The following is a 14,141-nucleotide window of genomic DNA, read 5'->3' on the forward strand; positions in this document are numbered from 1 at the left end:
AGTAGTAGAGCACTGAATTAGTATATACAAGGCCCTGGGTTCAATCCTCAGCACTGTCAAAAGAAGGAGAAGCAAGAAAGAAGAAAAAAAGACAGATAAGTATCAGTTTGGAAGCTGCATTAAAGAATTAAAGGACAGAACATGCCAACAGTCAAAGCACATTTTTGAAGACAAAAGACTTTCAACGTATCCATCCCCAAATCATAATGCTTCCTCTCATCTCTGAAAGTAACATTTATTCACCAAGAAGAAAAGCATTCTACTCACTGAAATATTGCCATAAGCAATTAGGACGGGGTTCATGGGACGAGGAACCTATGAACAAATTATTCAATCATTTCATTAAGAGATTCTGGTGATGCTTGTCAGGGTAATAACAGTCTTTTACAACTTTGGAAAAAAGATCACCCTAAAAATGCAGAGTACAAAACACTTATCATATCCTGTAGTTTTTATAGTATTTATGAATGACCCTGGACAATCCACCTTATTTAAAAATCAGAACTTGGTATCCCGCCTTGCAAACCCACCATGAAGGAACATGTGTTTCTATTCAATACACCAGTCAGTTTATTTGCAGTTTCCTATCCTTCCCTTTCATTTGTATGACTAAGCTTCCTTTCTCTAGTTCTTCTAGCCTTTGACTTACAAAAATTCTACTACATTTATCTCATATTCTGAAATCAATTCTGAAATGAAGGCTTTCGCTTTAGGAATTCTATTTATTCCCTGTGCCTATTTTACCTCTTTTCCTGCAGCCTTACAAATGGCTTTGTGTTCTTTCATTTTCACAGTTTCCTCTCGGTACAGCTCAATGGCTTCCATGATCCTCTCGGCCTACAGACAATGACAAAGGAAGAAATCATCACAGACCACTCCCATCACCCAGGACACTGAAACTGGAAGGCCCAACTAAAACATTCAGCTTAATAAAGACATGCCAGTTAGCGTGCCAAGCAGCATTTATAGATGTCTTTGGTCTTTTTTTTAATTTGTAGGAAAGAAACAATGTTATGGACTCAGGTAAGACTATATCTGGACACTGTGTATAGGACAGTTCCCAAGAACACATAAAGGTATCACTTGGATCAGCTCCAAGATTACTCCTGCCATTGGTTTACAAGGGAAATAACTGAAGCTTTTGTTCCTAAACTATTCTTTCCCTTCAAAAAGACTATGTGGTTGATCTAGGAAAAAAAAAAAAAAAAAGCTGAAATCCTATTACCAAATAAGATTCCACATTTCTATATTTACTTACCGCTTTGACTGTTTCAATAGTTTTCTTTCCAGTAAAGTAACTGTCACCTTGAGTTTCCCCTGGAACCTGCCAAAAACAAAGAAATCCTTGAACAATACCATTGATCTAAGCTAATGAATCAAAATCAATACATCTTGTATCTGAAACCAACATGTAGTTTTATAAAACCAGCATCACAATTATCATCTCCCATTGAGCACAAAATATCCAACACTGCTAAAGTGTCTCATATGCTTCGCCATAGGCATTATTGCAAATGCTTACAAAGTGGTCAACTTCTTGAAGATTTTTCTGACTTTTACTTTTGTTCTACCATGTACTAGATAAATCTTTAAAGCTTTATTTAAAAAGAAAACAGCCATACTGGCAATTATTCAATACCAGATTTGGTCAATCACTTGCCATAGTACTTGGCTACAGAGTTAAATAAAGGATTGCAGATTTTCATGTTACCTAGTAGTAATGCTTTTGCTGCTTAACCCCAACACCACTAAAAATTCTCAAAATTCTAGTAAATTTCAGCAACTCCCCCCCCCAAGTTTGACTTACTGCTGGTTGGTCTTCTTTGGCTACACTCTCTTCATATTCTGCTTCCCTTTGCTGCCAGGAGACAGAGAAAGGTTGAGAGGAATAAACATGGATCTTGTAAAGGACAGGAGACAGTGAAAAGTGCTTCTTTAAAAACGTAATCCTTGGGCTAGAGAGATGGCTCAGCAGTTAAGGCATTTGTCTGCAAAGCCTAAGGACCCAGGTTCGATTCTCCAGTACCCACATAAGCTAGATGTACAAGGTGAAATGTTTGTCTGGAGTTCATATGCAGTAACTAGAGACCCTGGCATGCCCATTCTCTCTCTCTCAAATAACATAAAACATAATCCCTCATGGCATATTAGTGGACCTTGCTGCTGAATGGGATGATACTGGTCTTGCAAATATCTCCTGACAAAAAACTCAAGCTGGCACAGTGTATCAGTTATCCTGTACTCCGCCCTGCTTGCCGTATCTGAAACCAAACCTAAAGTTCTTACCATTTCCCTTTCCTCCTCAAGAATAAGAGGCTCTCTCGTTCTCTCCCAGAGTCTCAGAGATTTGTCGTGGGATGATGATACAACATAGTCTCCACTGGGACTTATAGCCAGACACCATATTTCCTGGTGGTGCCCCTGGACAAAGGAATACCCAAATAACCCCAGTTAAAGTTACTCACAGACCACTGCTGATGTTAGGGGGCAATGTACACATTTTTAAAAGTACTTTTGAAAGTACCAAATGAGCAAGGCAGGCCAGAGAGGAAGAAGTTACCTCCAATGTCTGTATGTGCTCAAATTTGTCTGCATCCCACTGCTTAATCTTCCGGTCTTTCCCCGCAGTGAAGAAGAGGTGAGACTTAGGTACAAACTGCAGGAACATCACACTGAAAGTGAGATAGCCAAATGTTATGAAATTCCAGGTTAGTAAAGAGTTTCACACACATAAATGGCTTTAAAAAATATTTATTTTTATTTATTTATTTAACAGAGAAAGAGGAAGAGAGAGAGAGAATGGGCACACTAGGGCCTCCAGCCACATGCACTCCCTTGTGCATCTGGTTAACGTGGGTCCTGGGGAAGTGAATCTGGGTCCTTTGGCTTTGTAGACAAACGTCTTAACCGCTTAAGCCATCCCTCCAGCCCCATAAATGGCTTTTGAATCAATATTTGAGAGTATCTATTTTTAGAAGTTTGAATTTATTAATGTCTGAGAACACTGACAGTCTAGGAAAACACTACTTACAAGTGACTCACAGGAAAGACTTTGAGAAGACTATGCCTACCTGTCATCATGCGCAAAGAGAGACCTATGACAGTCCCCAAAGTCCAAACCCCAGATTTTCACATTCCTATCAGCAGAGCCTGTGGCTATTAGCATTCCATCCTACAAGAGAGAAACAAAGTATTAGTTAGTATTTGAATTCTCTAAACTAAATGAAAGCTAACCAGAACATTTATAATCTATTTCTGTCAAAAAACTAAAAATTTCATCTCTTTACCAGGAACACCTTTTGCTTCTACCTACAGAGCCACTTAAATGTGCTAAGTGATAAGAACTCTGTCACTTTTGATGTTCTTCTACTGCCATAATATACAGTATTGTCCCTGAATGTAAGGTGATCTATTCACTTTGCTAAATAAGAAAAAGCAGTTCTAACCTCTGACATGGGATTTGTATGGAGTAGAAAAAAATAATGCAAAAATAAAATTGAAAAAGAATCTACTAGATGTTTTATCATGACCTAGCTTATACTGCATACTCCGTACCGCTAGCCTTTTCATCTTTCCTTTTTTAATACCTAGTTTGATCTTAATGCACTGAACACAAAGCTATGGTGTCAATTCTTTCCCCGTTTTGCAAAGTAAACACTTTTTATATACTCTTTCTAAAAATATTTTATTTTTTGGTTTTTTGAAGTAGGGTCTCACTCTAACTCAGGCTCAACTGGAATTCACTATGTCATTTCAGGGTGGTCTTGAACATGCTGATCCTCCTACCTCTGCCTCCCAAGTGCTGGGATTAAAGGTGTGCGCCACCACACCTGGCTAAAAAATATTTTATTTTTTATTAGAGAGAAAGAAAATGGACACTCCAGGGACTCAAGCCACTGCAAACAAACTCCAGACGCATGTGCCACCTTGTGCATCTGGCTTACGTGGGTACCAGGAATTGAACCTGGGCCCTTAGGCTTCACAGGCAAGCACCCTGATTGCTAAACCATCTCTCCCTAAATACATATACTCTTAATCATAAGTACAAAACTGTAATTCCTAAGACTGAAAGTAAACATAAAGCAAAAACACAAAACATCCACCTATGAAGCTGATTTCTTTCTTCCTCACCAATGTCACCTGTAGAACAGAGCCCTTCATTTATAGGGTATGTCCCTAATCACAGAACTGTGAATAAACTAAGGACAGAGGCACTACAAAGAGTTGTAAGGACTTACATATGACTCTTTAGAGAAAGTTGTATATACAACAGAATGATATAAATACATTTAAATGAAGACATTAAGCCATGGATTCAGTAAAGTATCTGCTTTAGAAAAGACAGCTTTTAAACTTTACTTACATAAGAGATGTCCATGCATATAACAGGCAGTCTGTGTCCATACAATGAGAGGAAGAACTAGACATTAAAAAAAAAGAATATAAATAGCTCATGGTGGCTTACAAAATATTAAGTATATTTCATAAAAGTAGGTTTGCACCCAAAATTTATAGGGCAAGACACAATCTGAATTGCTTTATAGTTTCAAAGAAGGCAAAAGCCACTCAAGACAGTTCAGTAAGATTAGCTGCGTCAACAGTAAAGAAACAGCCCCCAAAGGCTATGTGCTTAGGTCAGAATATGCCACAGGTATGTTCTCTGGAACTCAGCTGACAAGACTGGGGCACTTGTTTCATGAAAATATTCCCAAGTCCTATTGACATTCTGAGCACAGGGCTCAGTAACCTGCACGTTTTTAAAGCAACCCAGATAATCCTGACGTATAGTCCAATGTGAAAATCCTGCTATTCTCTGAAAGTAATAGCTATGACAAAATTTTCCACCCACGTATTTTCTGAGTACATGAACTGTAACTTGTCTTAAACAATGTTTTTTGTTTGTGTTTTTGAGGCAGGGTCTCACTCTGTAGCTCTAGGATGGCCTTGAATTCACAGTAATCCTCCTACCCTGCCTCCCAAGTGCTGGGATTAAAGGCATATACCACCATGCCCGGCTTTAAATTATGAACCAAAGGGCTGGAGAGATGGCTTAGCAGTTAAGCCATTTGCCTGCAAAGCCGAAGAATCCTGGTTTGATTCTCCAGGACCCAGGTAAGCCAGATGCACACAGGGGCGCATGCTTCTGGAGTTTATTTGCAGTGGCTGGAGACCCTGGCGTTCCCATACTCTCCCTCTCTCTCAAATAAATAAACTATACTTAAAAAAAAAAAATTATGAACCAAGGCACTCTTTTACAAGGCTTCTGTAGTCCACTTACAATGTTCTGACACACACAAATCTTTAGAAACATAATACTGCTAGGTACCATCAAGGTCATTTCCTTATAGTCTCAACATCAACTCTTAAAGTCACACAAAGGAAGACATTCCCAAGCATAACCACCATACCTTTAAAGTGTCCACATAGAAAATTTTCACAGTACAGTCTAGCAAAGACACAGCCAAAAGCTTTTGATTAGGAGAGCAACTGACACACAGGACCTCTTCATCTAGTTGCAAGGTTCGGGTCTGCCTCACAGACAGCCTAGCACCAAATAGAGCATTAACAAAACAATTACTAAATGTGAGGCAACACAACAGAGATAGTACGTCAAGACCTTTCAATGGCTCCCCACTCTAAAACCTGGACACAAACTGTTCACTTACCTTTTCTGGATACTACTTTCATCTTTTACCAACTCAAAATCCCAGAACTTCACTGACTTATCAGCACCACCTGTCACAAAGCCACGCTGAAAATTAAATGACATTTCATTAAAAACTACTTTAGGAGCTGGAAAGTTGGCTTAACGGTTAAGGTGCTTGCCTACCAAGCCAAAGGACCCAGGTATGATTCCCCAGGACCCATGTTAGCCAGATGTACAAGGTGGCACATGCGCCTGGAGTTTGTTTGCTGTGGCTGGAGGCTCTGGTGTGCCCATTCTCTCTCTCTCTCTCTCAAATAAATAAACGCATTTGCAAAGAATTTTAAAAATGTTCCACCCTCCTTCATCCCTCTCACTGCTCAGTTGGGGCTGCTGCCATGAACCTCATTTGACAATTCCAAGCATGGACTAACACCAACAGAAACAACTAAAGAACAGTTACAGTTTTTATTGATATCATAAAGAAATATCCTTAAGGAATTTTGTGTGTGGAGGGGAGGAGAATGGGGTCTGAAGTTGCCCCAAAAGACAGAAGTCAAATGAATTTGTTACAAAATAGTACTAAGACTAGTTTGACAACAAGAATCAAATGAATATCTAAATTTGCTTCAAGTATCTACCTCAGAAAGGTATAAATGTATTACTGAAATGTCCCTGCATTAAGAGGGCTGGAGAGCCAGGTGTGGTGGTGCACACCTTTAATCCCAGCACTCGGGAGGTAGAGGTAGGAGGATTGCCATGAATTCGAGGCCACCCTAAAACTACAGAGTGATTTCCAGGTCAGCCTGAGCTAGAGAGAGACCCTACCTTGAAAAAGCAAAGAGGGCTAGAGAAATGGCTCAGCAGTTAAGTGTACTTCCTATGCAAGCATGAAGGCCAGAATTTGAACCATCAGAACCAACATTTAACAGCTGGGCATGGCCATGTGGGTCTGTAACCCTAGTCCATTAAGGGAATAGAGATCTGGGAATTATAGGAACTTGTGAAAAAACTAGCAGGCTCCAGAACTGGTAGACTCCAGCTCAAACAAAAACAGGCAGAAGAGCAATGGAGTGAGATACCTTAAGTTCCACTCTGGCTTCCATAGACAAATATATGGGACACAAGGGGACATACATGTTCATACACTGCATACACCATGCATGCACCACAGAAAAAAACAAAAGACACCACACCATAAGAACCACACTTGGAATGATATATAACACAAAAAGCAAAGTTTTCATGATCCTTAGTTTTATTGACACAAAAGACCTTTGTAAATGCAGTATATTATTACTACTTTTTGAAGAGTACTAAATGGTATTAGCCACTCTAAACTTTATACTGGGGTGGAGAATTAAGTACAATGGTAGGCAAACACAGGCCCTGGGCTCTGTCTCTAACATTGGAGGGAAACAACAACCACAAAAACCACAAAAAGACAACAGAAAATGATCTAAACTCTCAATTTTTTTTAAACAATATATTCTTCTATTGATGACGGCTTATTCTCCTTGAGCATATCTGGATAAATAATTGGATTAGACCTCTTAATGTATTATAGCATCAAGATGTTTAGAGCAGCAATACCACTAAACTAAAACACACACTTGTCAGCATGATTCCAATAAGGAAAGCATGATTTTGCCAAGTGGTAAGGACTGATATATTTGCAGATTTTTCTTAGGCATAGATGTATGGAAAGTTGACTTTGTCCACTGCACTGTGTTGCTCATGACAAGCTTTCCCTTTGAGAAAGCACAACAAGGCACTGGAGAAGTACATCACAGAGTCTGATGCCACACTGCTCACGATCAAGGGCAGTCGAACTAGACTTGCTGATTTCAGCTGTTCCCTTAACCATGTAAGATGTATCATGTATGAAGTCTAAAGACCAGACATACAGAAACAAAGAAAAAGAGCTTTTTTTTAAAATTTTTTAAAGAAATCCTGTTTAGGCAGCAGTTAAACTTCAAACAACAACTGGAAAATGGCAGCCAGAGGCTAAAGCTCACGTACCTTATCTGGAGAAACAGACATGGACCACAAAGCTCCACTATGAGCATCCACCGTCTCCAGTGGACTTCCGGAGGCCAAGTCATAAAGCTGCAGTTTCCCTGACTAGGAAGGCAGAAAATGAACAAAGCTCTATGAGAGGAGCTACAATTGCCAGGATGCATGCCTGTAGTTTAGAAAACACTCCATAACCAACCAACAACAATGTGATCACTTAAGAAAATGGATTGTGTCTGCATTCTATCTGTATTTCCTATCTGAAGAAATGCTACACCTTACTGCTGTGTTTAGTTAACCTTAGCTGGGTTACAGCACTATACACCTCTGGATATATGCTACAATCTTGAGTACTGGACCACTCCCCATCCTTTGCACTGGTTCTACAATTTCAATAGGGAAATAGCATGGCCACAGATAAGAACAGTAACAAATGGAAAATCTGACAGCTTTTTAAGTTTAAACAATAGCTGTGGACTTCCCTCTATAGTAACTGCCATAACTAATTGCTCTTAAACTGGCTTTGATTTCTACTTCTACAATACATTAGCAGTAAAAAACTAAGATCACCTATGATTCCTGGTTAGAGGTCTGCATATAACCTGGCCAGCATATAACCGAGTAAACCTGAGCTATGTGGTAAGCCTCTGCCCAATGTAGTGGGATGATGGTAAGCCAAAAGTCCAGAGGCCTCGCTCTGCCTCTTCCCAACTCTGTAACCACTTTTGAATTCATCTCCAGAGTCTGCTTTTTAAATTGGCATCTCTTAAGACATTGTGGAGATTAGAAGAGCTACACTTTAATTGCCTATCACAGTCTAGAGTCCCAAAGCAATTCACACAATGTTTTCCCAACAACAAACAGTACAAGGACATTTGTTGAAAGATGAAATGAGAAAATGATACTTTCAACTGCAATGTTGGATTATTGTGACAGGGACCCTAACGCTTTTCTAGCATTCCATACATTTTGCTCCATAAGAAACAGTTATTGTGTTACACAGGTTTTCTAACAAAATTCATGTACACATGACATTGTTTATGGGTATAAGGATCTTTTTTTTTTTTTAAAATGTAAAGCACCTTTTAAAGACTCCCACAGGAGTTTGAGGCACAAGCATCTGTCAGAGATCTTACTCCACTTTATCCTTACACCACCTGTCCTTGCTGCATTGCATCCTCAATCAGAGAAAGGAATTGCTCACAGTTGCAAAGCTACCAAGGGGCAGAGCCAATATTCAGATGTAGGTCTGCAAAAGTCATCATCCTGTTCTGTCTGCCTATGGCTGCCCCTCACCTACTGATGAACACCTAGGAATGAGGACTTGGCCACGTGGATTATTAGAATGCTCTCTTAAGCATACTACCAAATAATATGACTTATCTTCAAATAAACATGATTATGTGCATGTTCTTAAGACACATAAAATGACAATGATCAAAATATTAAAGATAGGGGCTGGAGAGATGGCTTAGAGGTTAAGGCATTTGCCTGCAAAGCCAAATGTTCTCAGTTCAATTCTCCAAGACCCATGTAAGCCATGTGCACAAGAGGGCACATGCATCTGGAGTTTGTCTGAAGTGACTGGAGGCCCTGGCACAACCATTCTCACTCTCTCTATCTATCTGCCTCTTTCTTTCTCTTAAACAAATCAACAAAATATTAAAAAATATATTAAAGATAATTAGCTCAGTGTTGTGATTTAAATGCTGTCTGATGGTTGGCTTGATTTTTTATTGTTTGTTTGTTTATTTATTTATTTATTTGATTTTTTGAGGTAGGGCTTTGCTCTAGTCACTATGTAGTCTCAGGGTGGCCTTGAACTCAAGGTAATCCTCTTACCTCTGCCTCCCAAGTGCTGGGATTATAGTCATGTGCCAGCACATCTGGCTCGATTTTTTTTTGTTTATTTGAGAGAGAGAATGGGCACACCAGGGCTTCCAGCCGCTGCAAATGAGCTCCAAGTGCACGTGCCACCTTGTGCATCTGCTTATGTGGGCCCAGGGTAATTGAACTGAGGTCCTTTGGCTTTGCAGGCAAGCGCCTTAACTTAAGCCATCTCTCCAGCCTGATTTTTTTTTTGTTTGTTTTGGTTTTTCAAGGTAGGGTCTCACTCTAGCCCAGGCTGACCTGGAATTTACTATGTCGTCTCAGGGTAGCCTTGAACTTACGGAGATCCTCCTACCTCTGCCTCCCAAGTGCTGGGATTAAAGGTGTGTGCCACCATGCCTGGCCAGCCTGATTGTTTTTAAAGAAGAAAATAAATTTTTTTTTAGCAGGGCCTGGTGGCCCATGCCTTTAATACCAGTACTCAGGAGGCAGAGGTAGGAGGATCATCATGAGTTCAAGTCTATCCTGAGATGACATAGTAAATTCCAGGTCAGCTTGGGTTAGAGCAACACCCTATCCCAAAAAAACAGAAAAAGGGGGCTGGAGAGATGGTTTAGTGGTTAAGCACTTGCCTGTGAAGCCTAAGGACCCTGGTTCAAAGCTCAATTCCCCAGGACCAACGTAAGCCAGATGCACAAGGGGCGCATACATCTGGAGTTCATTTGCAGTGGCTGGAGGTCCTGGTGTGCTCTTTCTCTCTGTGCCTCTTATTTCTCTTTGTCACTCTCAAATAAAAAAATAAAAATACCAACAACAACAACAAAAAAAACAGAAAAAAAGGAAAGATAACAATTTGAAACTCCAAAATGGGGCAACAGACAAACATCCTCTCCCTTATTAACTTAGCTATAACCCATTTCCAATAAGCTAATAAGGAACCGAATTCCCCAAATTTTTTTTAGGGTAATGAGTAAAAAAAAGCACCTAGGATCCCAAGAGAAAGCCTCAATTTACCTTTGTTCCTATAACCACCTGCCTGTCACCAGGAACAAAGAAGGAGCAGAGTGCATAGTCACAGGCCATTGTGCGAATACATTGCAGTGTGGACCTGTGAGCAAGAGGAGTGAAGAATTCGTATAAAAGAAACATGAGAAAAGGTAAGTCTAATGCTTGGCACAGATTCAGTTGTAGTCAAGAAGAAAATACCATATAGTAACACATTTTTGTTTCTATGAAGAAATCCCAGAGAACACAGAAAACATACAGGCCCGCCTGAAGGATAGCAAGCTGAATTAATATATCATTCCCAGTCCTTACAAGTACATCTTTGTAGGTCTATAAATACTCAACCATTCATCAATATTTTAGTCAATGACAGGCAACATATATGACAATCCTACAGGATTATAATGGAGTAGAGAAATCCCTATTGCCCAATGTCATCAGAACTGCTGTAATATTATAGCTCAATATACTGCAATCATATAACCATGTTACTGACTTGTACATTTACTATAGTGCTATGCTGCTCTAATTGTATAAATTATATAATTTGTAATTATATAAAGCAGAGTTTTCTGTAAAACAGTTACCCTGGTAGCAGCTTCAGATACCTCCTTGCTTACCACACAGGAATACAGCCAAACTGGCAGAGAAGAGAGCATGTAGTGTTCCAGATGTTTCCAGCTTTTCAGTGAACCTCTAATAAGCAAGGCCATCAGTTTAAAGATACTCAAAATATTTGAAGTTTTGGAGAGAGAGGAACAGGTGTGAAGTTTGGAGAAAGGGGTAGTATAAAGTTTGGAGAGAGGGTAGGTGTGATATTTGGAGAAAGGAGCAGGTGTGAAGTTCAAAGAGGCGGGAGAGAGGAAAATGATAAGAAACTAGTAAATTTCTAAATGGCACCAATACAGTACCAGAAGTTGCCAAAACAATATGGTAGGGAAAATGTTTGGTATATTTTAAATTACATTTTAAAAAGTAATTGTGTACGGGTGTGTACATGTGACATGTGCATGTGTGTTTAGAGACCAGAAGTCAATGCTGGATGTCTCTGTCAATTTCTCTCCCCCTTATTTTATGAGATGGGCATCTCACTGAACCTGCAGCTCACTGATTAGGCTAGACTAGCTAAACAGCAGGCCCTAATGATCCTCCTCTTTCAATTTCAGTGCTTTATAGATACCCATGTGCTGCTGGCTTTTTATTTTTAAAGTATGCATACAAAGATTTAGGTATCAAACATTCTAGAATTTTCAAATACAATTTGTCTTAGTTGATTATTGTCTTTCCTCCTCTCCCCTCCAGGGTCCTCCTCTGTTCTGTTTATATGTGTCCTTTTGTCCTTTCTTCATTGCCCTTCCTATTCAGCTCTTTATATTTGTTCTTGGTTATCATTCTACCTTTATAAAAGATTTGCTACCTGCTCTGATGTACACATTCTTTTACATCTGCTTCTGGCTTTTTGTGTAGTAAGTACTTGTCAAGTGAGCAATCACCATCTACCCTACCAATGGCAACTTTTCTCATTATGTTTCAATAGCCAAAATCAACCAAACATATGTCTTGAGAGAAATATATTTAGGCTCTATCAAGAGTAACAAAATTCTTTCAAAGAGAAGGAAAGTATACTATGTTTTAGGAGTCAATCTTTCACAAACCTGTTCCATATCTTAATAGAATCAGCTGCAGCTGAAAGCACAGCAATATTATCTGAGCTGAATGACAAAGTACGCACGTCACTGCGGTGACCACCCATGGTGATTCTGCCCATCCGGACAGGCTGAGGAGTAGGCAGGGATGCATTGAGAGAATACAATTCCACCTGGTTGTTTTGCAGCAGAAAGACTGCCTTTAACTCTCCTTGAGGTGAATGAATCAAGTCAAAGGACCTGCATGTAAAACATTCACAGAATAGTAACATTTAGTTAGTATCTCACTTCATAATGAACTGTCTCTAACAAGGCTTTGCCATGTCCTCAATCTATATGAAGTTTAATCAAGTACATGGAATTTTAGAAGTGAAATTTCTCTTAATACTGAGCAACAGTTAAGTACAGACATTTAATGTCAAATAATATGGGATTGGATCTTGATTCTGACACAGAATATTGCTTGTGTGCATTTTGTTTTTTGTGTGTGTGTTTTATAAATGGCTTGAACTGCTTTTTGGACACCACAAGTTTTGTGATTGGCAGCAAGCAGGAAAAGAACAGTAGGTGGACAGCTACAAGGTTATTCTATTAATCCAACCCAAAACAGGAACACTTACTGAGTGTGACACACCACCAGTGTGTTCATGTAGGTGGTTGCCAGTATCATGAAAAGGCTTTGGTAGCTCATTATTACTCTATAATAGCTGGCACTATGGTTTTACTCACTTGATCTTGGCAGAAGTTTTGATATTAGTCAACTGCTGGATTTCATCTTTCAGAGTCATTTCCACAGTGATTTCAAAGTCCTCCTCTTCCTCCCCTTTGCAAGAACTTAATCTAAGGAAGAAATAAGCCTGGAGCATTAGGCTCTCATTTCTCTAGGAGCAGCTCTACTGTTACTTGAGTCTACATCCTGGCCTTAGGACAAATAGGCTGACTGTGGAAGTGACTTAGCCACTAGGATTACTTTGAGAATTAGTCAAATAGACTATCAATCTATTCAAAGGGGTACCTTCAATAACAGATTCAGAGTGCAACAGCCCCTAAAGTTTCCTATAATGAATCTCTATAATTCAGATTAGTCTTCTGAAATGTTCCTGATAAACTTTTCTAAATTTAAGCTTTCTAAAAAATTCTCTAGCCTACACTTAATTCAACCATATCACATACCAGAATATATCTTAAGATTTGCTAAGTCACATCACATCTTCAATCTCTGAAAACTGATAAACTCTAAGTACTAAAGAATGAATTTTACAAAAGAATGCAATAGAAGGGAATTATGATCAAATTACATTATGTATATGTATGAAAATCATCAATACAAACTTTAGAAAAAAATGAATTTCAAGGTTTTACCTCCAAACTTCAATAATATAAATGTTCTTTTCAGGTTTGCACCATGCAACCCAGCCCCCTTCCTCACAGGCTGCTGCCATTGGAGGCACATTACGAGGCTGAATGTTACACAGCTTACAAACTACTTTTAAGAATTTCTAGTCTTGCTAGTGTTGGGTGGGTCTAACCCAAGATTCATAAAGATCCAAGAGATGAAGATGGACCAAATATTAGAAATCCAAAACTTGTAGTACAGATACTCTATAAATTCTTCTCTAGCTTTAATTGGTAGCTAAGTAAATATTGTGTTTAACACTTGCCAAAAGTCAGAAGAGAGGGCCAGAAAGACTGTAAGGGTGGCCTTGAACTCACGGTGATCATGCTGGGAATAAATGCGTCACCATACCCAGCAAGGAGTATCTTGAGGCACTGCCTCTTCCTCATAGAGAAACTGATGCATTTATGAGCCCAGGGTGAATAACCATAACCAATACTAATAACAGAGGTGGGAGAAGAGATATGTGTATAACCCAATGGGAATATGAGCACCACACTATTTGTTAATACAATAAAGTTCATAAATGATAAGAATTTAAAAGTAAAAAAAAAAGTGTTTAAAGAAGCACAGATTTTCTCATGAACATGTGGCTACCAGGAAC

The 14,141-nt window shown here is 39.2% G+C and overlaps 2 protein-coding genes across 3 annotated transcripts in view; one reads left to right on the forward strand and one right to left on the reverse strand.

Moving 5' to 3' along the window:
- The window catches only part of Spag17 (sperm associated antigen 17), a 300,395-nt gene extending 299,433 nt beyond the window's left edge, over window positions 1–962 (forward strand). The window contains exon 49 of the mRNA XM_045137882.1: window positions 795–962. The gene's annotated coding sequence lies outside the window, so the exon portion shown is untranslated. The remainder of the gene's footprint in view (window positions 1–794) is intronic.
- Window positions 1–14,141, reverse strand: part of Wdr3 (WD repeat domain 3) — a 30,847-nt gene that overhangs the window by 4,981 nt on the left and 11,725 nt on the right. For both annotated transcript variants that reach the window (XM_004667512.2, XM_045137881.1), the window contains 14 exons: window positions 12,871–12,981; window positions 12,151–12,381; window positions 10,505–10,598; window positions 7,667–7,768; window positions 5,667–5,752; window positions 5,409–5,544; window positions 4,364–4,420; window positions 3,072–3,172; window positions 2,561–2,672; window positions 2,287–2,421; window positions 1,808–1,858; window positions 1,259–1,324; window positions 745–837; window positions 268–315 (listed from right to left, as the gene is read on the reverse strand). In XM_004667512.2, the coding sequence (XP_004667569.2) occupies window positions 268–315; window positions 745–837; window positions 1,259–1,324; window positions 1,808–1,858; window positions 2,287–2,421; window positions 2,561–2,672; window positions 3,072–3,172; window positions 4,364–4,420; window positions 5,409–5,544; window positions 5,667–5,752; window positions 7,667–7,768; window positions 10,505–10,598; window positions 12,151–12,381; window positions 12,871–12,981 (1,423 nt within the window). The remainder of the gene's footprint in view (window positions 1–267; window positions 316–744; window positions 838–1,258; window positions 1,325–1,807; window positions 1,859–2,286; window positions 2,422–2,560; window positions 2,673–3,071; window positions 3,173–4,363; window positions 4,421–5,408; window positions 5,545–5,666; window positions 5,753–7,666; window positions 7,769–10,504; window positions 10,599–12,150; window positions 12,382–12,870; window positions 12,982–14,141) is intronic.

The sequence above is a fragment of the Jaculus jaculus genome, chromosome 19 (genome assembly GCF_020740685.1).
Source record: "Jaculus jaculus isolate mJacJac1 chromosome 19, mJacJac1.mat.Y.cur, whole genome shotgun sequence".
Lineage (NCBI taxonomy): Eukaryota > Metazoa > Chordata > Mammalia > Rodentia > Dipodidae > Jaculus > Jaculus jaculus.